Source organism: Odontesthes bonariensis, chromosome 9, assembly GCF_027942865.1.
Source record: "Odontesthes bonariensis isolate fOdoBon6 chromosome 9, fOdoBon6.hap1, whole genome shotgun sequence".
Lineage (NCBI taxonomy): Eukaryota > Metazoa > Chordata > Actinopteri > Atheriniformes > Atherinopsidae > Odontesthes > Odontesthes bonariensis.
Window position 1 is genome coordinate 8008762 of NC_134514.1, and position 23885 is coordinate 8032646.

At 42.4% G+C, this 23885-nt stretch overlaps 1 protein-coding gene across 3 annotated transcripts in view; it reads left to right on the forward strand.

Annotated features, from left to right (window-relative positions):
* Positions 1-23102, forward strand: part of aplp2 (amyloid beta (A4) precursor-like protein 2) — a 57044-nt gene extending 33942 nt beyond the window's left edge. Inside the window, exons 4-18 of one of the 3 annotated variants that reach the window (XM_075472927.1) lie at positions 2954-3066; positions 6704-6915; positions 7002-7204; positions 7550-7717; positions 9714-9847; positions 10132-10206; positions 10538-10696; positions 11515-11643; positions 13409-13508; positions 14199-14372; positions 15038-15073; positions 16537-16619; positions 17620-17697; positions 20774-20929; positions 21185-23102. In XM_075472927.1, coding sequence (XP_075329042.1) covers positions 2954-3066; positions 6704-6915; positions 7002-7204; positions 7550-7717; positions 9714-9847; positions 10132-10206; positions 10538-10696; positions 11515-11643; positions 13409-13508; positions 14199-14372; positions 15038-15073; positions 16537-16619; positions 17620-17697; positions 20774-20929; positions 21185-21286 — 1922 coding nt within the window. In that variant the 3' untranslated portion in view covers positions 21287-23102. The remainder of the gene's footprint in view (positions 1-2953; positions 3067-6703; positions 6916-7001; positions 7205-7549; positions 7718-9713; positions 9848-10131; positions 10207-10537; positions 10697-11514; positions 11644-13408; positions 13509-14198; positions 14373-15037; positions 15074-16536; positions 16620-17619; positions 17698-20773; positions 20930-21184) is intronic. The other 2 variants (XM_075472928.1, XM_075472929.1) reach the window with 2 other exon arrangements.
* The last annotated feature ends 783 nt before the right edge of the window (positions 23103-23885 follow it).

The following is a 23885-nucleotide window of genomic DNA, read 5'->3' on the forward strand; positions in this document are numbered from 1 at the left end:
AAAGGGCAAGGCACTCTGTGACAAATCCTGCTATCATCAGATGTGCTGAGTGAATAAGTTGATAACAAATTCAGGCTTGTTTCGGAGCACCACGCCTCTGGATGTTTGCATTCCTTTCACCTCTCTGGAAAAGTTCAGCACTGAGGCTTTTAAGTTAAATTGAACATTGTCAGCATTTTTTTTTTACCACAAATGTAGCTTATGTGAAGGTTAGGTAGTGCTCAGTCTGAGGAAAATAATTAGAATCGGGGTTAAAACTCAACTCAACTTTATTTATAAAGCCCTTTAAAACAGCCGTGGCTGAAACAAAGTGCTGTACATGAATAACAACACGAAATATAAGGCATAAAACATAAGAACAATGTAAACACAATAATAAACAATAACCATATTAAAAACAATCAAACAACAAAAGAAACAGTCTCATGCTGGGTAAAAAGCAAGGGAATAAAAATGGGTTTTAAGATGGGTTTTAAAAATGGACAGTGAAAAATGAAGTGTAAAAGTGATAAATATTTACTAAAATAAATAAATGAAAGAGTTCTCTGTATGAGCAGGAATTTAATACCAGGATTTAAAGTCTAATGCTGTTTCCATTATGCAACACTGACCTCCAGCTACCTCCTGGTTTTATTCATACCTACTCCAAATAATCCTAACGGCATGGCAGCGGATCAGATTTCTGCACAATCCATCATTCAAATGTAAACAAAAGGTTCGCTACACTGAGAGAACTCAGCGTTGTTGGTGTTTTTCATTCATTTTTTACCACTTTTAATATTTATCAAGGTCAGGAGCGTTAGTATTTTTTAATCATTCTGATCTTGGAAATCTTTTCTAGAGATATTCTAATGATTTGACTGATAGCAGCAGGTTTACTCCGGAGAGCCAATGAAACGCAATAGTTGTGCCGCAGAGCTGAAGGAATCCGAGGTGCATTGCTTGTATTCTTACCTTCACATGCATCAGACGCTTGCAGTTCCAAAAGTCTGCGTATTTGATGGTGTTGGCAAGGTTATCTGATAGATGGAAGGTTAAGGGAGGTGGGTGAATGGAAAAGGTGGAGTCACAGAGAAAGGGGAGTCCATGCACTCACACACACACACACACACACACACACATGCACAGGGATACACGGTGTGGGATTTGCTTGCTGTGAATGAGGCGCAGCTGCTGTCCAAACACCTACATCCATCACCCGCCGCAGTGCCACTGCAGATGGTTTCTGCCTCACAACTAAAGGAATGTCAGCGTGTGAGTGGACGAGATGGACGGAAGCGTCCAGTGTGCAGGAAATGGAGCTGAGGGTTAAAATGCTTGTTTCATTTTAATCTTAGCAGCTGTAAATGAATGTAAAATTACTTTACTGCTAAACAAAGTCGTGCATTTAAAGGAAAAATAGATGTGCAAGACAAAATGAACTCAAATATCACATACAACAGAATGTCCTTTGTTAAAGTGATGTGATTATATTTATGCAGTCAAAATTGGGTTATTCTGTAAGTATATTATTGTCAGTCACTTGGGAGCAATTTCTGTGCAGCATAATGAACATCATCAGGTGGAAATTTAATGAGGAAGAAATACTGCTGTGATAAAATGATCTGAATTAGAAATAGGAGAGCAATCGGGTGGCGTTTAGCTCAGCTGGGTGAGCAGGCGCCCCCCACTCCTTCTGCCACCTCTCCTGTCCACCCACAAATCCAAAGTCAAATAAAAGCCCAAAAAACTGAAAGTAGACATTTAAAAACAATAAACGGAATAGGATTGAAACTACAGTCCCTGTTTTTAGATTTCAAAACCAAATCTACTAAAATAACACAAGACGATAAGCGCAGTCAATAACAGATTACACGATTATTGGGTTAATTAATGAATCTGTTGTTTTTGAGCTGATAACGTTGGACTGTGTGGTGTTTTTTCAGCAGGGTTGGTCACAGAGCAGACAGACGTTGGGTCTGTGGGGGGTGGGGGTGTTACTGTCACTGTACCTCCTGGGCGGAGATGAGAAGCAGCTGTTGAGTCCTCTGCTATTTCCAGCTCTCTCTTCTTCCTATCCTACCCTCTCATTTTCCAAAACACTGCTTTTTTACCCTCTGCCTGCCCGCCCGCCTCGCCTGTGCTCCAGCCGCGCAGCCTCAGGCCCAACTTATGGCCAACCACTAAATGAGCAGTTGCATGGCAGCTCCCAGCCTTCGCCGTGAAACCTCTAAACTCTCATCTGTGTGTTTTCATTCCACCCTCTCTGATCTCAGCCTGGACTTTGCTCTAAAACTATCCAACCCTCCTTTTCCTCTTTGTTCCTCTCTCCTCCACCTGGCTTTCGATCTGTTTCTGATGGAGGTATTTCTACCTGAGCACCGTGTCACGCTGCCAGCCAACCATCAGTCACAGCCCCTTTTAATCTCCCTCATCAACCCCGCACCACATTTAGATCTTTGTCGTTTTCAACCCGAAAACTATTCATAGGAAGTCACAAGACGCCGTTCAAACCATTTATTTCCCCCAGATCTGCTTTCTGTCAACTCGCTCCATGAATAAAACATCTCTGAATTTAAATCATCAAGCAAATGATATCATTGAGTCGCGAGAGGAGTTTTGAATACCTTAAAGGAGTCGCAGTGTGAAACCCGATTTTCTTTGAGCTACTGAAGCTTCAGTAGAGCGTGGATGAACCCCCCTGTGCTCACACAGGTGTTCAAGTGTCAAACGCCTGCTCTGTTGTAGCGCTGTAATGAAACGAAAAGGACCAGGCAGCGATGAATTATTAAAGCTTTCCCTTTTTTTGCTCATCTCATCTGCTATTCCTTTTTTAGTCCCATCAAGTGATTTATTGCTTCTAACTCTGGCAGTGTTGTAGAGGAACAGCTTATTTATTTTTTATTCTGTGGGGGACAGATTGGTGGCGTGACTAACGGACATATTGATCCATGTGATTTTTTTTTTTCTACAGTGGGCGAGTTTGTGAGCGACGTTCTTCTGGTCCCAGACAAGTGCAAGTTCTTCCACAAGGAGCGTATGGACATGTGCGTCAGCCACCAGCAGTGGCACAGCGTTGCCAAAGAGGTAAGGACGGAATTACTTCAGAGGAAACAGTAGGAGGATGCACGTCAGTCTGAAGTGGAAGTTACACTGCAAAAAGCCAGCTTTCAAAAGCAAGGGAAAAAAGTACAAAAATGTATTTTGCTTAAAAATAGCAAAATTATCTGCCAATGGAACAAGAAAATGTGGCTTGTCAAGTTTTTTCAAAACAAGGAAAAATATCTAATCTCAATTAACCCACAAATATCTTATAATTAGTGTAATTTAACTAATAACAAGTACATTTTTCTTGATTCTAATTAAATACACAGGCCTATTTTCTCAATATATTGAAAAATATTCTTGAATTAAGTAAATGCTAGAGCCATTATCTTGACATAGTGGTATGCACTAGGCCTTGTATTTCTTGAAACCAGCTTTGAAACTGTCGATATTCTAGCTTCAAGCATGTACTTACTCAAAACAGGTCATAACATCTCAGTAACAAGCTGTAATATCTTATTTAGATAATTAAGGACAGAAACACTTAAAACAAGTGAAGCAGTCTAACATAAAAACTGCTTACTAAGAAGAACTATCTTATCGGACAAAAAATAAGCATATGTCCCTTTGATCTAAGATATTTCTTCTTACTTAGATTTAACTTTTTGCAGCGTAGAAACATTCAATTTTAAACCCTTATTTCTGCCATACTGGTCATACTTTTTATTACTTTTCACAAATGTTCCCTCTTAAATATCGTTCCACCTGTCTATCTGAGTCTCTGAGGTCCTCTGATCACAGGACGACTGGGAGCCCTCACATTTCAGCTTCTAATCAGATTAGTGTTGTGGCTGTAATGCAGCTAATCCCCCGTGGGCAGCTCCAGAGCCGGGCCTTAGGGGGCCACTCTGACCACGACAGTGAGAGCAGCAGCTTGATGAAAGCTCGCCTCCTCCACATATTAAACATGTCTGAGCACGAGTATCATCATCTGCGGCCGTCGCTGAGACGTCCAGAGGTGCCAGCGAGCTGCAGTGTGAAACAAAAGCGTTGCTAACTCACACCGGTGGGAAAACGATGTGCGTCCCTCAACACCTGCCACTAAGATGTTCCTAAGCAGGGAGCCTAATCCCCAACTGCTCCAGTGGAGTTTCTCAGCAGCCATCAAACTGAGCTTGTATCTGATACCACTTAGCTGCCATATGAGGGGAAGCACTGTTAGAGAATAGCAGGTCAATGAAAGGGCAGCGTGACTTTGTGGAGGTGTGACGAATGAATCATCTGTCAGTGTACGACAGTGAAACAGCTCTGAAGGACGGACATGCTTCTCCTACTCTGTGCACAACCAAGATTATTGAAATTAAAGATAATATTGAAACAGGGATTTCTTCTCTGTTATCATTTTCATCCCATAGATCAGGGGTGGCCAACCCGCGGCTCTTTGTCTGGTTTCATGCGGCTCTTACATTCATATAAAAAAAATAATAATTTTCCGCTTCGTTTGAGTTCAATACGGCAACGGTCTCCAACCTTTTTTGCTCGATGGACCGGTTTAATGTCAAATAATGTTTTCACAGACCGGCCTTTCAGGTGTGGCGGATAAATACTGAAATGACTTCACGGAGGCTCTGAGACCGGCGGTTGCCGAACTGCTCTTTATTAAGTTTTACACTAGCAGTACAATCAAAGAACACGGGTGACTCTCAGTCCTGCTCCGCAACCCAACCCCAGGAGAGCACCAGACCTGCACACAGACTGGCCCACGCCCACTCCTCTCCCCCAATCACCAGCCCACACCTGAGTGACATGACCTGCGGTCCAGTGATTGACAGGGAGAGGAGGAAACAAGCCAGTCCGTGTGCTTTTACCTTAATTCTGGGTCGTTACAATACTACAAAATAAAATAACACAGACTCTGTGGTATTTAGTAAATATAATAATAAACTTGAATCCACTGTGTACTTGTGTGTAACTTTATTAGCAGCGTCCTCCTGACGTAACATCCTCTCTGCCTCCTAACGCTCTCTGGTCGCTATGGTAACGCTTAAACATGCCTTCAAAATGCAGCTTTCTTTTTCTTAGTGGTCACAGCCTCTTCTTCCGTCTCCTCGCTGGGAAGAAGCTTTCCAAACACGTCTGTTTTTGACTCATTTTGCTCGGTTCGTGGGTTTAATATCAGCATTGATGCGTCACGTGACCGAGACGAGAGTTAAGAGTCAAGAACAGACGGATGGCACGGAGATAATTCGGTCATTTTTCAAAAATAATGTGGCTCTTTGTGGTAACACCTTAAAAAATGCGGCTCTTAGTCTCTGACCGGTTGGCCACCCCTGATCTAGATTAAAACTCCAAACCGTAAAAACTTGTATTTTGTCATTTTCAGGTCATATTGAATTGATATTCAGGATAAATTGAGACAAAAAATACATTTAACTCACACTAATATAGCTGAAATAGCTCAATTCTATTTTTTAATTATAAGAATTTTGTGTTTAAGGTGACATGACAAAGCCTCACTTGTCTGAGTTTACATGCTTGGGAGTTATTGACTGTATGTCCGACGCAGTGGACTATCTGCATAAATGTTTAAGCCATTCAACTTTCTCTGGAAGAACAGGTGAATTAACTGTACAGATGCTGTCTTTAAGTTAACTGAAGGCGGATTTTCTCAGATGAGGTCAGGATTTTATTAGACTAACATGGGTACATGCTTTTTTTCTTCTTTTTTTTTTTTTTTTTACCAAAGGGTATTTGGGGCATTGTTGGCCTGTCTTTGACAGCAGGTGGACTGGAAGAGGGAGTGGGGGAAGGTTGGACTTGTGCTGTAATTTGGTTTTGCCTGGTTTCATGTCAACTTAGTGACTCTCTTATTTGTTAATCCCTATTGGCTACTCTGCAGAGGACTGTATTGTAGGCTGATCACCATCATGCCTCAAGACAAATCAAATATTTGAAAACAAATACGCTTATTATTATATAAAATCCTTACTCTTTTAATATAATCACAATATAAATCCATAATTTATGTTGCTGGGAAACTGGTAAAACACATTTTAACATATCTTTTGATACTTCTCACATTTGTTTGGCAGGTTTTGGCCGACCCGATCATGAGCCACCTTTCTCTTAGCATAGGGTATTATGGTCGACATTTGCAGGGGTGGGGACCATCAATTACACGCTACTTTTGACAGTATATAGGGTAAATAAATTCTCCCAGTGCATCCTGACAGCACTGCAAAATGTCAGTCACCCTGTAGTACGCAGCATTAAAACCACTGATGGGTAAAGTGAGGAACACTGCTCACATTGTGAAAATGCAGTGTCCTGCGGGGAAAAACTGCATCTTGACATCCACATGGATGCTACTACTTAACATTTTTCAGAGTGGTCACCCCCGGTGGTCACAGTCTTATGGTTGTTCAGTGTATAGTGAGTGATTTGTGATTTTGGACAAAGTCAGAGGCTCGGTGTATTTCTTGAAAAGAAGGGTGGCTATTTTTAGAACTAAATATATGTTGAATATGTGAAGGCTCAATGAATGAATTTGTCCATCATTATTGACTTATTTGTTAGACTTACATAAGGAATTGAGAATAGATGAGTTAGGGTAAATTATTCTTGAAATATAGCTATTGATGGACTGCACTTCCGTCTTTCCTTGGTGAAACTCTCTCAGGCTTGTGCCAGGAGCTCCATGGTGCTGCACGGCTACGGCATGCTGCTGCCCTGCGGCATTGACAAGTTCCACGGCACAGAGTACGTCTGCTGCCCCTCCTCTCACAGCGTGGACTCCACCCCGCCTTCCCTGCCCTCCCAGGAGGATGACGAAGAGGAGCAGGTAGAGGACGAGGAGGTCGACCTGGGTGAGGATGAGGCAGTAGAGGACAGGTGAGCAATATCGGGTGAATTAAAGTTTAGTGACGCTGAGCTGTGGCTTCCTACCGCTTTACTCAACCACCGCCTTTCTTCCACAGCGAGACACCAGCTGACGAGCAGCCCACACAGAAGGAGGAGCTGGTGGACGATGACGACGAAGATGAGGAGGAGGAAGATGAGGAGGAGTACCACTATGTGTACGAGGATGAGGAGGCAGATAAGGAGGATGAGGATGAGAAGAAAGACAGCAGTAAAGTGTCAGAGAACCAGGATGAGGACAAGATTTTAGAGGAAGTCAAAGGTTTGTTATGTGTTTTTATGATGTTATCCTCCTTTATCTGTAAATAGATAAGGATATCTATCAGTTTTTACCCTTTAATCTCACAACACACACCCTGATGTACTGTTCTCCCTTATCAGAGTAAAAAGACGGATCAACCCACCTTATTTTTAGCCTAACTGCTGGTAAATCCTACTTATCATCCTCAAAACAGCCTCTCCAGCATTCAGTTTAATCATATTTGTAGATCTAGACAGGATGATATGCATCTGCTGGTTGTTTTCATAAGTTGTTTTTTTTTAACTGAGACCGGAATAAAGTGCTGCCCCTAGTGGCCGGATGATTTAACAAGCTGTCCCCTGGCAGCGGTGTGCACCCTGGAGGCTGAGACCGGCCCCTGTCGCGCCTCCATGCCTCGCTGGCACTTCGACAAAAACCAGAGGAAGTGTGTGCGCTTCATATACGGAGGCTGTGCCGGCAACCGCAACAATTTCGACTCAGAGGAGTACTGCATGGCCGTGTGCAAACGCCTGAGTAAGTCTGACGTGACGGAGGCCCGTGTGACTGCACCTCTCCCTCTATCTGTCCGTGTCTTTGCTGCAGGCTCCCTGCTGATAGCACCTCGGATCACAGAGGTTTAATCTGTGACTGACCTGAAAGAAGAACACCTGTTATGCAGTCTACAGCTATCACTGATCAGTTCCCTGTAGATGTCGTCATGTCATCTCCACCACATCAGCCACAGCAGCTGAATTCACTCCAAATTAGTAGCTTTTGTTTCATTTGTTCACTGATGTGTCCGTTGCAACAATTAATAGTTGTTTTCGTCATTTTTTTAAAGATTAAATTCCCAAAGCTAAAGACAAAAATTGTCAAGTCACTCCAACAGCTAAAAGTATTTACTTTATATTATTCAATCAAGTCTTTCTGTATAAGTTCAAATTAGATTAGATGAGTTGTTATTTATTTGTTTGATTCAGCGTATGAATGAATTAGCAGCTTCAGCAACGTATTTATCAGTAATGTTGTCTGGTATTTATTTCCATACTTCCAAAGCTGCTTGTGAAGCAGTTTATTGTAATATTTAGTATTTTCTAAACTCGCTGGTCCATTAAATCTCAAAATCAGAGCTGTTAAAATAGTAATTATTGCAAAAACAAGAAAAATGAATTAAATTAAATTAACAGGTTTTAGTTGAAGAAAACATAACTAGTTATGGATTAAGACATAAAGCAGAAAGCACTTTTTTTGTCATTGTAGATAAAAATTCTGGTTAGGGTCTTAATTTTTCTTTAGCAGCTTAAGTAAAGAAAAATGTGTTAGAATAAGATTTTTTTTAAGTTGTCTGGTCAAATGTAGGTTGATTCAGTTACAGCTGAACATTAAACTTCTGAGTCTAATAAGAATTGTGTTTATAAAGCTGAGATTAAAGGCTTTACTTACCCTCCCATCAAATTCCAGATATAATAATAATGTACACATGTTTTTATGGGAGTTTTCTCTCTCCTGCGAGTGTTATTCATACACACACACACACATATACAGTATATGTGTGTGTGTATGAATATATTACCATAATGTGTAATCTTTAAGTTTTTTCCTCTTTTGTTAAAATGCTTATGTTGAAAAGCATATTTAGTAAAAGTATTATAAAGTGAACGGAAGCTCATTATCAGACCCACTACTGAGCCAAATTTAATGTAGTTTTGCATAACTTGTGTTCTTTTTCTTATTTGTCTTCACCTTCACGCATGCGTACTTGAAACAGACTTTCCAAAGTTCCCAGTCTTCTTTTGTTTGCTTCTCTGTGTTTCCTTTTGCCATTTGTCTTAGTTTCTATATTAAAAACAACCTGTTTTCTTCACTGGTTTTACTGGAAACCCAACACATGTGATTTTGCACCTCCTTTTTGTTTTGCTTTGTTTTTCGTCATCTTGCAGTGATTCACTTTTCATCTCATTAGATGTAGTTCATATTCACAACCAGCTGAAACCGTAACATTTACAGTAGACTGTAGGTTTATCTTTTAAACGGGCCTTTTTGATGGTGACGTGGGAAATGAGGCCTCCTCCTGTTTGCGAGCCCGGAGCGTTATTGTTTTTGCAAGTTTGAGCGATGCAGGCAGGCAGTCCTGTGTGACTGCACGCCGAGGAACCCAGAACGGAGCCCTCTGGCCCCGCCGCCGCTGACCCGGCTGTCAAACACGGAGATGTTTCCATTAGTGTCGGAGACGTAACCTGTCAGCAGAAAGCTGACGAAAAGAAATTTGAAGAGAAAGACTGTCAGATTCTCTCATACTTATCAGACTTACTCGAAGTGGAAGAGCGCCAGTGAGAGGAAAGCTTCTGTGAGGATTTTGGTTCAGCTTCAATCAGCTCTCAGCTCTCTTTCTCTTTGTGCCCAGTTTGTCCTCGTCATGCTGCCTACCTGTGTCTGCTCGGATCAGCCGCTCCGCCTGTCTGTCTGTCTGTTTCAACCTAATTGCCAGTTTGCATCCCTGACCACCCACCATCTGTTTCTGAATTGGCAGCTCTGCCTCCGACTCCTCAGCCCACTGATGATGTGGACATCTACTTTGAGACCCCCGCTGACGACAAGGAGCACAGTCGCTTCCAGAGAGCCAAGGAGCAGCTGGAGATCAGACACCGCAACCGCATGGAGAGGGTAGGGACACTAATTAGATAGGCCATAAGTAAGATTAGTCTATCAGCAAATTTGGTGCATTTTGTGGACTGTTTTGCCATCGTTGCAATAAAATCATATAAAGTTTCATCTGTCTGAGAGAGAGCAGGAGCAGGAAGTGTGGTTGTGCTTTAAGTCTCTCCCGTCTTTGTTTTCAATTAAATGTTTTCCACCATTTGCAAAAACGACTGTCTTCAGTTTTCTGGCTCACTTTGCGTTGACAGATGCAATAAGACTTTTCCATCTCACTTCATTTCCTTCTCCAGGTACGAAAAGAGTGGGAAGAGGCTGATCACCAGGCTAAGAACCTGCCCAAGGCTGAGAGGCAGACGTTGGTTCAGGTAAGACACTCATCCGTCCTCCAGGGAATCCCCCTTTGTCCCTTAGTTTGGATGAGATATGACGGCTTACAGGCCTCACGGTCCCTGCTCCATTAAATATCCCTTTCACTGGCTGCTCTATCTTTACTGCTCTCAGGCTAAATTAAGGCACTGTCTGAGTGGGGAGATGTCTAAATGAGTTCCTAACTCCCCTGAAAAGCCTGGACGGTGACAAGCCTGAAACTGAGAGCTGTGTTTTTATTTAAATAGAAGTTGGATGATTGCCACACAGTTTAAGGTGTGTATATATTTATATATATTCATATTTATGTGTTTATGAATGTGTTTAAAGCACTTCCAAGCAATGGTGGAGTCCCTTGAGGAGGAGGCAGCCAGCGAGAAGCAGCAGCTGGTGGAGACGCACCTTGCCCGAGTGGAGGCCATGCTGAATGACCGGCGCCGTCTGGCCCTGGAGAACTACCTGGCTGCCCAGCAGGCTGACCCCCCCAGGGTGAGACGGCACACACAAACATCCTTAATCTCCTCCACTGCCTCCACCTGTTTCTTTCTCCTCGCCTGGAACAAATTCACAGACACGCATCTCTGTCAGACCACACTAAGCTTTACACCACATATGGCCTGTGGCTAATTTCATATCCTGTCAAAAGACCCTCTGTTAACTTTCAGTTCATCATCAGGAGAAGGAATTACTGCACCAAGGCAAAAAAACCAAACAAACACATCTCAAAATCCTTGATAAGCACATTTGAACCCACAGCTGTAATCCCCTCATTTTTTTATTTTTTTTATTCCTTTTATCTAATTGTCTTTTGATCCTTTAGCTAGCACGCCGTCTGGCGCTGTGCTGGTCGACCACACATTACCATAAAGAGAAGCAGTCATTTTTGGTTTTATCCTTCCTTATTTATACTTCAAACACAGATATTGGCCACTGTATGTGGTGATGGTTTAAGTCAGTCATAAATAAAATATCATCGTTCTGTGCAGTGGGTTGCTTTGCAACAACCTTCTTTTAATTCTCCTGCTCAAAGGTTTGGAGGTAGAATTTCCCTCGTTTGTTTTTACGACTAAAGGTCAAAGTGAGTTTGGTCAGTTTGGTTAATTGTTCAAGATTTAAAAAAAAAGAAACCGGGTGTGACAAAACAGATGACATGAGAAATAAGCATCACTTTCACCCAGAGTCGTGCAATCGCTTTGTATCACATCAAAGAAGAAACTTCTGTCTGGAACATTGCATAACACTTTATTAAAAGTGTAAATATTAAACTAACATGGTCACACTGTACCAACACCCCCTGTCCTCTTCAGCCCCACCGCATCCTGCAAGCCCTCAGAAGGTACGTCCGTGCCGAGAACAAAGACCGCCAGCACACCATCCGCCACTACCGGCACGTTCTGGCTGTGGATCCTGAAAAGGCCGCTCAGATGAAGTCGCAGGTCGGTGTTTTTAACCTGGAGTTCCCGAACTGAAATTCACCTCATTCGAACACAATGAAAACAGCCAGCTCCCAAAGTGTATCTTTTAGCTTGTTTTGTCTAATCAAGAGTGAAAAACATTTAAATTGCAATAGTAAGAAGCACAGATCACTTTCAAGAACCTGCCAACAAAAATGAACCAAACTGGATTTGTGCCATGTGTATTGTTTCAGCTCAGACTGGTTCAAGCTTTTGACATTAAAGGCACTCCATACAGAGGCTGCGTCAGTTTATTTGAAAGCCTCGCCACTTTAAAATCCATGCCAATCTGCCCTGTTTGTAAGTGTGTAGGCGGTAGAGAAAGCGTGCCTCTCTCTGAGTTTAAAGCCCAGGAGGAAGCAGGCTTGTCTGATGCAGGCAGGGCGACTGTTTCATTCACTTAAGCCTCAGCTGAACATTAACATCGAGCAGTTCTTGTGTAACGCTGGACTCTGAGCTCTGTGCTGCACAGGGATTTGCCTGGAAGCTCTTGTTGGATGCACCTGCCTATGTGTGTGACAGTGCCCTTCGACACCATTTAGAGTTTTCTTCCACCATTACAGATAACACAGCAGGCGGATGAAACAACCCAGAGCCGGAGGAGGGGGAGTGGGGAGGACTGGAGGGTTTCTTTGTAGACATATCACGGGATCTAGGAGGTGAACCTCGGTCATGAGAAGCCAGTCTGTGCTGTTTATTTGTCTCGAGTGTCAGCCAATCCTGCACCAAGTTCAGATCTACATTTTCAGTTTTTCAGTGGATTTGACACGTGACCTAGAAGAGCTTTAAAGGGACCAGTTTAAGAGGCAGCCTGTGACTTGCATTAAAAAGGTTGTTCCACCAGCTTCACTTTTCTAGCTTCAGCGTGTTCGCTTGATGCATCAGAGTTGCTGTTCCAGCACTGAGATATGTGGTTTTTATGTAATGAGGATTGTTTGTCAGATGTGGACAGGAAGCAGCCACAGGGGCTGCAGCACACCTCCAGTGGGAGAGGTGCATTATTGCCATCTGTTGCTGTTTGTGGTGCACTGCAGTCGTGTGCGGGAAGATTAAAACCCTCAACCGTCAAAGTGGGAAATAAACACCAGTTACCTGCCAAGAGCCGATCAGCTTTGTTAGAGGCAGTTTTTCATATTCTGCCAACCATTTTGGCTGCTTAAATACGGAAATATTTCTCCTCTAACTATCACACCATCAGGTAAAAAACAGAACAGACAGAAACTTTTGTGTCTTTTCTTTTTTTGCGCGTGTTTTTGTCAGACTGTGAGGTGGTGGTGATGACTGTGGCTGACAGGCAGTGGATCCTGTCGAGGCAGTTCACAGCCTCTAAACTGAGTGGAATATTACATGCAGCAACTTGTTTGATGGCTGAGCGAGTCTGAGTTCATCCTAATGAATGTGTTCTGTCCCAGAAAAAGCACTTCTCTGACAGCTCTGTTTAAAATAATGAAATGAACGAGTCTTTAGACTCAGGCAGAGAATAAAGTGTTTCTCTTGTGTCCGGATTAATTAGACTAAGGGAAAATTATGGGCTATACTGATTTTATAAAAGCACTGATTTGTAGTTATTTCTATTTCACATGAAGCATGAAGCAATGGTTCATTTCTCTCATTGTGTTTTTAATTAGAAAGCAGTACCACCGGCTTAAGGATCTTAGATTTATCATTTAACTTGAAGACAAATAAATCTGAATATATCAGGATTTAGTTTACTTTGACACCCGGTTTTTCTGTTTTCCAATGACAGGTGATGACGCATCTGCGGGTGATCGAGGAGAGGATGAACCAGAGTCTATCTCTGCTCTACAAAGTACCGTATGTGGCCGACGAGATTCAGGATGAAATTGGTGAGTGGTTTTCAGTCGGCAAACCCCGGTAGCCCAGCGGTGAGAGTGGGATGATTGTGTAGTAAAATAAGAATAAGTGAAAACTGTGATGGACAGATAAGTCCAATATATCCCATTTTCTCTGATTCACAGGGATTTTTTTTCTTATTTTTCTGTATCTCATGAAGACCATGAAAGACAGAAAATACAAGTGAATACTTTAAACAGTCTTTCAGAGCCTGAGAAGGAGTATTCGCTCTTCTTCAGGCTAAATTTGTAGTAAAAAAAAATTATACAGTCTCCTCTCTCTGCTTTTATGTGATTTCTGCTCACCAGCCCTAATTTTTAGTTATACCCAGTGGGATGAGTGCACATCTACTGGTACAATTTAAGTCAGCTGTGTCCAGTACCTATTTCAAGATGTCCTGTACATTTGTACAATTTTTTCTCCTCTGCTTCATGAAAGTGGAGCTAGTGTAATGACAGAAGTGGGTCAAAGCTTTCATCGCACTGCGTTCTTTTGGGAAATGTGTAGATTTACATGGAAATAGCTTTCAGAAAAGTACTAATTGGTCATTAGCAGCAACAGGAGCAGGCGTCTCTCAGAATGTTAACATTTTAGCGCTCAGCTGCCACGTGCTGTGTTGGCTGATGTTGGCTGATGTTGGCATGCGGCGGGTGTCTCTAACTGTTGTTTCTCATTCTCTGCAGACGAGCTGCTTCAGGAGCAGAAAGCTGACATGGACCAGTTCCTGTCGTCCATCTCTGAATCGCAGCCAGATGTCACCGTGTCGTCCGAGGAGAGCGTGGAAGTCCCCATCTCGGAGGAAAAGCCCTACCGGCCCATCCAGGTCACATCCCTGGGGTCTCGCTCAGAGCCAGAGGGTGAGCAGCTGTGACCTCACACGTATTCACGGGCAGCATCGTGAACAACACTGTGGCTGTGTGCAGAACAATTGGTCATACACATAAATCTGTCTGAAAGACACTGGTGACGGGGCACGCCAGAGCCGCTGCACACAACGAGAAAGAATAGTTTTCAACTTGTACGTTGATGTGAACGTGCTGTGGAGCCATGGGGTGGAACTTATCTGTGCCTGCACATTTCCCTGAGGCCAAGCCTTCAACACAGCACTACAGTTCAGATAAAGCTCAACTGGAGCCAAAAGCTTGAGGGAAAAATGAGCAGTTATGGTGCTTTTCTTCATCACATTTGTGCCAAACAAAAGACTGAATTCTTAAGGAGAAAGAAAATATGATGGATGCAATGCTGCCAGCGACATGAAAGGCAAATTACAATTAAATCCCGAAGGAACATTTAATGTACATGCCAGCAGCCCAGAGTGCTCGGACAGATCCAGCCAGCTCTGAAATGGCTCCCTTGTTCTTTGAGTTGGGCTCTCAAATTTCTTTTCAGACTCTTTCCTGCTGAACTTTTTTCACTAATCAATTAACACAGCTTGATAATCCTGCATTTCTTCTTCTTACTTAAGTTTTCTCTCTTCTCTCTTTCCTTTTCTTTTTTTCTGTTGCTCATTTCTAACACCAAGGTGATCTATCAGACTCCCCACGTGCCTTCAAGAAAGGTTGGTGCCTGTGTTGCGTCTTGTTTTCCTGCCACCCTCCAACCTTCCAAACCATTTCCATCTACTGCTTTGTTCCACTGTTCTGCTTTTCCTCTCCCTTTGGATCTTTTCTCTGTCTCTCTCGAGTTAATTATCTGCTTTTTTGTGACTTTTCTTATGCCTTTCATCATAATAGGATTATCACCTCATGCTTAATAGAAAAGCCAGTAGCTTCCAAGTTTTTAAGCGATAGTTCTCCTCCGTCGGAGAGAAAATTCAGTCGAGTGTTGGCTGTCATCCTGTCCTCAGTGCATTTGTCAAAACACCTTACGTAATTATCCCACCGACCACATGCTTGCTCTCCTCATCAATCGTCCTTTTCCCGATAGGAGCTGTGAAACGACCCCGTCTGAGGCTCAGTGTTTCTGCTGCTGACCCACAACACAAAATAAATTGCTGTAATTTGTCCTAAACCACTTTCATCTTACTCGTTTCCAGAGACGCCTCCCACTAACTGCTGTGAATCTACATTATGTAATGGTTGATTGAAAAGGTTGAGAGAAAATGAGCCAGAAAAACGGATGACAATATTATTAGTTTGCATTTGGCACATTTGGTTGATAAATGACTTCACTGATTAGTTGAAAAAAAAATCAGTTTAAAGACTTAATTGTTTTAACACCTACCTAAATGAGTGCTCTCATTGTGTTGATAGAGGTCAGTGTGCCGTTATGGCTCACTGAAACACCACATGCACCCTGCGGTCTGACATCACTTCTGCTGAGTGAGGCCCATAAACGCACATCATTGTTCGTCATTTAATCCAAAGGGCAGTTGTATTAACCCGTTACGATCTTTTAAACCTGAGGTGACGCATACTTAGTATCAATATTTTCAAGACACAATATTCTAATTTTTAGAAAATATTGATAAACATGAAGGCAAGGTCCATCATTAACAATAAAGCTGAAGGTTTAACCCCTCAAATGATTTTTTGAGGTTGAGAAATTAATGTTTCCTCAGGTTTTAGAAGGCTGTTGTGAACAAAGCTTTGATTCTGAATGGGTTCATCTAATCTGATCTGCCATAAGATGATGGTACACTGCTCTGCTTGTCAGAAAAAAATACAGCCTGATAGTCATATTGGAAGATGTGTCTATAAAGAACTACCAGGATGGGGTTTCATTTCTTTGGGTGAATGCATGGATGTAGATATTTACAGAGATTTCTCAACAATATGCAAAACTCCACTTTGAGAGGGCCTTTGTCGCAGGTCGGAGTTACGTTCACAGTGCTCACACTGTGCTGAGCAGAAGAAAGGGCTTTGTTGTCCCCAGTGCACTGTGGAGACTGATGGGATGAGGACAGGAGCTGGATATCTCTGTGCAGCTGTCCACCACCAACACCACCATCCCCGTTCGTCCGTTTTTATGTTATTTTGTGCTAATCTGCTGTTACTGACCGAGCTCCTTCGCCTCCTCCAGGCTCCGCCATGGCTGGTTTAGACGGTCTGATAGGCGCTGAGGAGAGAATCATCAACAGCAAACCCAAGATGGGCGAAAATGTGGTAAGTCCTCCTTGTGATTTTCTGCTTCCGACTGGCTTAACGTGTGAACTGAGAGCAGCTTTATTAAAGCTAAACAACAGAAATTCTGCAGATACTGACAGATAGCTGCGACTTCAGTCTGGAACACTTGTGCTCATGATTCAAACTAATGAGGAGTACACACAGCGCTTTCACATCGTGTTCTTAAGTTCAGCTTTTAATGTGATGGATTATTCCAGTAACTATGTTGTCATAGTTACAGCTGTCTCACTGTGGGCTATTCGAGTGTCTGTGTGTGGCTTCTGCCAACTGACCCTCACGCAATTCAGCTCCACGCTTTGTTCGGCAGTCATCGCATGTTACTTTTCTTTGCCAGACTCATCAGCCGTCCTCACGGATTTTCAAACGACGCTTGGCTGCTGAATGTATCCTGTTTGTTGCATGCTAATCCAACGCCAAGTGCAAAGCTGTGTATTCGTGTGCCGTGCAGGGTTTTTTTTGTTTTTTGTTTTTTAAGTGCATGCATTTTTTTCATTTTGGTGATGCTGGTTTTCTAAGACAGAGCAGTCTGAGGGTAAAAACAACAGATGGGTGCGAAACCTGAAATGTGTGAGAAATCCACTGAGGACTGCTCTGTCTCTACAAACAGCAGATTTAGCTTCTGCCTCCTGAACACACCCGCTTCCACTCACAGACTTAGAGCCCTCTGTAATGAGAGGCGGACAGTCTGTTTAGAAAAAAATGTTCATGTGTGTCAAGGAGAAAGTGTGTTTTTGATGCCTGCAACCCCCTCCCACTCTCCTTCCAGTTTGTACAAGACAGCTTCAAGTGTGTCATCACCCAAACACACATAATCCTTCCAGTTTACCTCGCTGCACATTCACTTCCTCACTCTTTCCACCAGCCTACCTTCCTCTCTGTCTGTCTCAAACACGGACGATTTCACACACACACACACACACACACACACACACACACATTGCGGTGAGTGTAACCCGGGCTCCCCTGTCTGTGTTGACAGGTGATTGATGAGTCTCTGGATGTTAAAGAAGTGGTTTACAGTGCAGAGAGAGTCAGCGTTATGCATGATGATGAGCTGGTGAGTATAGCGGCGCCCTCCACAGGGCTCTTGGGGGAACTGTAGTTACCAGTAGTGGGGAGAAGGTGACAGAAGGAGGGAGTGTGGGAGTGTGCAAAGACGCTGTGTTGGAACAGACCCCCTTATCCCCTCTATTATGTTTTCTTTCAAAGTTTTCTGTTCAGGCTAAAAACATTTTGGTTATATCTGCATGGGTGCATGTTTGTTATGTGAATGTATCTGAATGTACACATTGAAAGTCTCAGTTCATACGATGAATGTGAATCCACACAAACTGAGAAAGCTCGGTTAGAGTGTCCACATATGATCAGATTGTGTCATATGTGCCAGGCTACGTGCTGAGGACGAGTGGAGGCCGGTGTGTGCTCACCGATCAGATGCAACATTAAAACCACAGCTCCGACCTGTTGGGGTTTGCATTTTGGCTTCCCATATATTAAAGAATTTTTGGCCCAACTGTGATCTAAACATTATGCGGTTTTTCTTTGGCTCACATTTGGATTGAAATTACAACGTTGAAATGGACCAAGAATATACTTGCTTTCATTTATGTGTGTGCACGTTGTTTCTGATGGCTACTTCACCCATCCTGCGTTTGTTTAGAGCCTCGGTTCGGCCCGTCCTCACAAATGAATCCAACACGCATGTAAGATGCAATATAGAGATGATTCAAAGTGGCGTCATTGAGACAAATGTGACCGGATGTCCAACATCCTTTATTTAGGAGCCTTAAATACCAGCTGTCACTTCCTCTGGCATTATCTTAGCATCAACTGGAGGTTAATCTCCTGTGTCTAAATTTAGCTTCCTCCTCTTCCTTCCTGCCTGTGACCCACAAATCACTCGCCCCCAAATATTTTTAAGGATGTCTCAATTTCTAAAATGCACCTAGAGGAGAGTAAGGCCTTACCAGAGGAGCTATAGATACACAGATGTATCTTTAGCAGAGGTTGTTCAGCATCTGCCACTTCTGAAAAGAAGGGATGGCATATTAGTCATACACAGTAAGCTTAATTAAAACTAAATATGTACATTTTTACAAACAGATTTAACACTGATCCGACAGAAGAGAATAAATACAGCTGTGTGTTGCAACAAAACAATACAACAAAGTTTTTCTCACATGTCGTTGTTAACCAACATCTGTTTAAAGTGGCAGCTCTGACGCAAGGCGGTTAATTTAGTTAAAACGATGTCCTCCTGCCTCCTCTGCTCACATCTCTGTTTGGAGGGGTTAAAATTAAATGGAAGAGCTGAAAGCGTGTGCAAATCAGGAAATGATATAAGGGGCTAATTCTAACCTTCGTTATTAGACTTAGACTCAACTTTATTGATCCCTTTGGGATGACTCCCTTCAGTCTCCAGCAGCTTATACGATACAATAGGAAAGAGTCGGCACACAGAGGGTAAAAAGAAATAGAATATATATATAAAAATACAAAAATTAGATAACAAAATATACACTCTTAGAAAATATAGAAGTAACAGTGGATAATTGACCAGGTATTTAGTGAAGTTAAATTAAATGAAGTTATTGCACTGTGTTTGGCAGATTATTGCACATAAGATGACCATTTTTGATAAATAAATAGGTATTGCTGTTGAATAAAGAAAAACAAAACTATTTACTGTGATGTGAGGTGGTTAGTGTTACCTGATGGCCTGAGGGACAAAGGAGTTCTTCAGTCTGTTGGTCCTGCACCTGGGAGGGAGCAGCCTCTCACTGAACAGGCTCCTCTGGTTGCTGATGACTGTGCAGAGGGTGGCTGGCATTGTTATTACTTCCATGTTCATCGTCGTACATCCTGCAAATTAAGCCGTTAATCTCTTTTGGGGGGGGGGGCTTGGGGCCACATCCGGTCTTCACAACATTTGCCGTAACCTGTGTCAGTTGGTTTGTGACGTTTTCGCCCATATAAAATTTGCTGTAACCCAAATCAGGCCCACTGCATGACTTTTTGGTCGTGCATGGCCAACATAACACTTCTCGTTGCCGTAACGGAGCCAAAAGTTGCCCAAATGAGTCCAGAATGTGACTCTCAGGGTGGGTCCAGCTCTTTGAGGCCACTAATGCCATGGATTGTATATCATTTTTAGCATTAGGGGAGTGGTCTGTATGAGCGTAGCATCCACATTAATGGCAGCACCTGGTTTCCCTGCAGAGCACGATCCATTTTATTCACCTCAGCCGTCGGTGGTTTTAATGTTGCAGCAGATCGGTGTGAACTGAACTGGCTGAGATGTTACACAACCCTCCACACGGACATGTTGCATGAATGTGTGCACACTTTACAGATGAATTGTGTCATGCAGCTCCCCGCCATAAGGAAAGGTGTTTCTGATACACTGTGCATCAAAGCTCCTCCAGTCAATTTATCTCCCCACTTCAAAGCAACTTAAAGGAACTTTGATCTGTAAACCTGATATTTTTCACCGTCTCAGATTTGCAAATCAAAACCCAGTTCCTTCACAGAGCAAAGGAAATCCATCCGAGTCATTTTTCCTTTTAAATAAACTAAAGTATTAAGTTGAAATACCTGCACAAGTCTCATATCTTTCCGTTATTACTATTGATCATGATAACAATTTATTCACCTCCTTTGCTGCTGAGCTTTGAGAACACAGCTTCCAGCAAGAACTACTTTATTGATCACGCTGCATTGATTGGAGGAAGCAGTGCCAACAAAACTTTCCTTTAAAAAAAAAAAAAAAAGGATCTAATTAACAGCGATCACTGCGAACAAATGTGTGTCCGATCGAACGGAAACGGCGGCAGGAGGGATTGGAAATCTTTGGTGTGAAGCTCTCTCTCTATGCAGCTCAGGTGCTCGTTACAAAAGTAGCAGCAAACACAAGAAGATGGTTTCCGAAAGAATAAAAGTTGATTTCGAACAGTAGTTCATCTTTGGTTATAATGGAAAGTGATGAAATTTCTTTTTAAAATGTCATTTTCATGTTTGGGTGACTGGGTGGTCGCATCGACTAACAGGTCTTTGTCTCTGCCAGCCAAACAGAATCTCTTTTTGTCTGGTCTCACTGCTCTCTGTATCCTCCTCCTGCTTGTTCTGCCTGTTAGGAGTCCTACCGCCCCCTGGGAGAGGACTTCAGCTTTGGCAGCAGTGCACTGATTGGCCTGCTGGTGATCGCGGTGGCCATAGCAACTGTGATTGTGATCAGCCTGGTTCTTTTGAGGAAAAGGCAGTACGGCACCATCAGTCACGGCATCGTGGAGGTAAGCCACCTGTTATGTGAGACGATGAAATGTACACGCAGTCGTGCTCTCGATGAACTGCTGCCCACCGACTCACAAGTGTCAACATTATATTAGATTATGGGCTCTTATGTAGATGGAGCAGGAGTTAATGTGAGGCAAATTAGATTCTTGCTCATGCAGCATTTGCATTTAGCTGAGTCAGCGTGTTGCGGCCTCTTTGGAGAAGCTTGCGTTCGTAGCGTCCTTGTTAATGAGCGTGGTCTGTCCTCGCAGGTCGACCCCATGTTGACACCAGAGGAGCGACACCTCAACAAGATGCAGAACCACGGCTACGAAAACCCCACCTACAAATACCTGGAGCAGATGCAGATCTAATCAGAGCCTGCAGGGGGGCGCTGTGGAGCCGGACAGAGGACAGCAGAGGGGGAACATACTACTGACCAATAACACATGATGCTATTGTTAAAATCATTTGCATACATCCAAACTCCATTTACTGGTTTGTTCAAAGCAATCCTTAAGTACTACCACTACTTCTACTACTGCTACTGTTGTACTATAGAGCTCTCTTATGATCATGTTTCTTTTAAGCAGGTGATGTATCTGGAAATGTGATCCTGCAGATTTTTCTGTAATTATCAATACGGATCAAGATGTATAACATTTCTTCTGCCATTTTTCTTTCTTTTTTTTTTTTTTAAGTGAAAGGCAAATCAAACTAATGTTTTCGAGTAGCCGTCATGAAACCGGCGCTACGCTTTTGTGTTCCATCATACAGGTGTCGTTGATGCAGTTTCTGATGGGTTTCTTAAAAAGAATTGGTGTTTTAATTTGTTCTTTTTAATCTCGATAGATTGCTTGTATATGAAGGTTCTTTGTACCAATTAAAATGTTTAGTGAAACAAATGAGAAAAAAAATTGAATCATTAATTATTTCCTTTCTCCTCTTTGTTACGATAAAAGACAAATTATACATATACAATTTGAATATATATATATATATATATAAATGTATATGAGATTAGATGTTTTTATTCCACTTTTCTCCCAGGAAAGAGGTTATGAGTTGGTTTAGGGTTCTCAGCTTGGTGGTCAGGGAGGGTGAAGACGTGCACAGGCCCCCAGCTCAAACATCATCTCACTTACTGAAGTGAATGTGACCATTTATGTCCTCCGACACAGACAAACACAACCTTTTATCAGGAAGGAAACTGTACAAATCAGTAGATTGCCATGTGTTTACATCGCTGAATGTATTGTGGAAGCTCTTTTCCATGTTGTGATTATGACAGGTTCCCTTAAGGCTTTGATTTTAATGTAGGATCCCAACTGCCTTTTTTTATTCAAAGGGGGATATTTCTTACTTTTTTTTTTGCACACATTATCCAAAACAAAAACCAAGAACCAGTAAAACTACTTAAAAACATATTTGGGAATAATGTGTAACCATGTTCCAGTTGGATTTACCTTAATTCAGCAGTCTGATAGATCAATACAGGGCTGGCCCAAAGATGGATTTTACCCCTAAATTAACTTTTAAACAGATTGCTGGGAAGCCCAAACAGTGGACAAAGTTGTTTGGTACTAAAACTACTGGTTTGATTTGTGAGAATCAAATTAATATTTGGCTGTGGAGTTTTGGGGGGATGCGTTTGTTCCCTGAAAGGCTTGAGCCAGCCCTGGATCAAAGCCACCTGTGTGTAACTGGAGCTGGAGGGCTGTGCAGGCAGACAGAGACCCAGAAAAACGAGGCTTGAAGAGCTGGTTTCTGAAATACAAAAAGCCGACGAGTATTTTTACAGGTAGAGAGTGACACAAGTAAATCCTAGAACCCTTTTCTCTCTATCTTAGTATTGTCTTTGTATGCCTGTATAGTTGATGTTGCAATCATGGCTTTTTTTCCTCAGAGGATTACCTGCGGTGTGCATTGTTATATGAAATAATATGATATATATTTTTAAGTTTGTTTTCTTGTTTTCTATTTTTTTCTCTTCCTGTGACAGTATCTCTGTATGTGACTGTCTCACTATGCACCCAAACAGCTTCGATCTTGTAACTGCCTGCTTGATTGTGGGAGGGGACTAATGTAATATGCATATTAATGATTTAAAAATTTGATCAACACAAATGAGCAACAGATTTATGGTTACAAGGGGGATACACATCAATAAACTCACAACTTACAAATGGATGTGTCGGGTTTTATCTCTTTTTTTTTTTTTTTTGAGTGGGACTAAAATTGGGCTGAAAAAAATGTTAATTAGTATATTTTTATAAATTTATATTGCTGGAATAAGAAGTCGTGAACAGCTCTCACAACCTTTAAAGTGAATGTCTGCTCTGAGCTCCTTTCTCCTCAAACACAGCCTGAACCCTCTCAGACCAGCTTTCTGTCCTTTCTTTAAGGAGTCTTCAGGAATAGTTCTCCAGGCTTCTTGAAGGACATCCCAAAGCTCTTCTTTGGATGTGGGCTGCCTTTTGTTGCGTTCTCTGCCAACATGATCCCACACTGCTTCAATAATGTTGAGCTCCGGGCTCTGGGGAGGATTCATCCCTCCATCAGACCTGCTGCCACTGATTTTCAGCCCACTTCTTGTGTCCTTTGGCACAGCTCAGCCTTTTCTCCCTGTTTCCCTTCCTTAAGAACGGCTTCCTGACAGCCACCCTTCCATGGAGCCCATTTCTGATGAGGCTTGGGCCAACAGCAGATGGATCAGCTGAAGGTCCAGATGCATCTCTCAGCTCCTGTGTCAGGTCTTTGCTGGTCTCCCTTGAGTTTTAATGCTTGAATCATTCATAGGTCAGCATTAAGTGGCCCAACGAAACAAACAAAAAAAAAAACACATTCCTTTGAAAATATGTTCAAGGAGTGGATTGAAAATGAGTGAAAAAGCAGCCAATTTACAAAGAAAAACCTTGACAGACGTTCAGAAAGCCTGAAGAACTATTGATCAAGACCACTTTAGATTAGAAG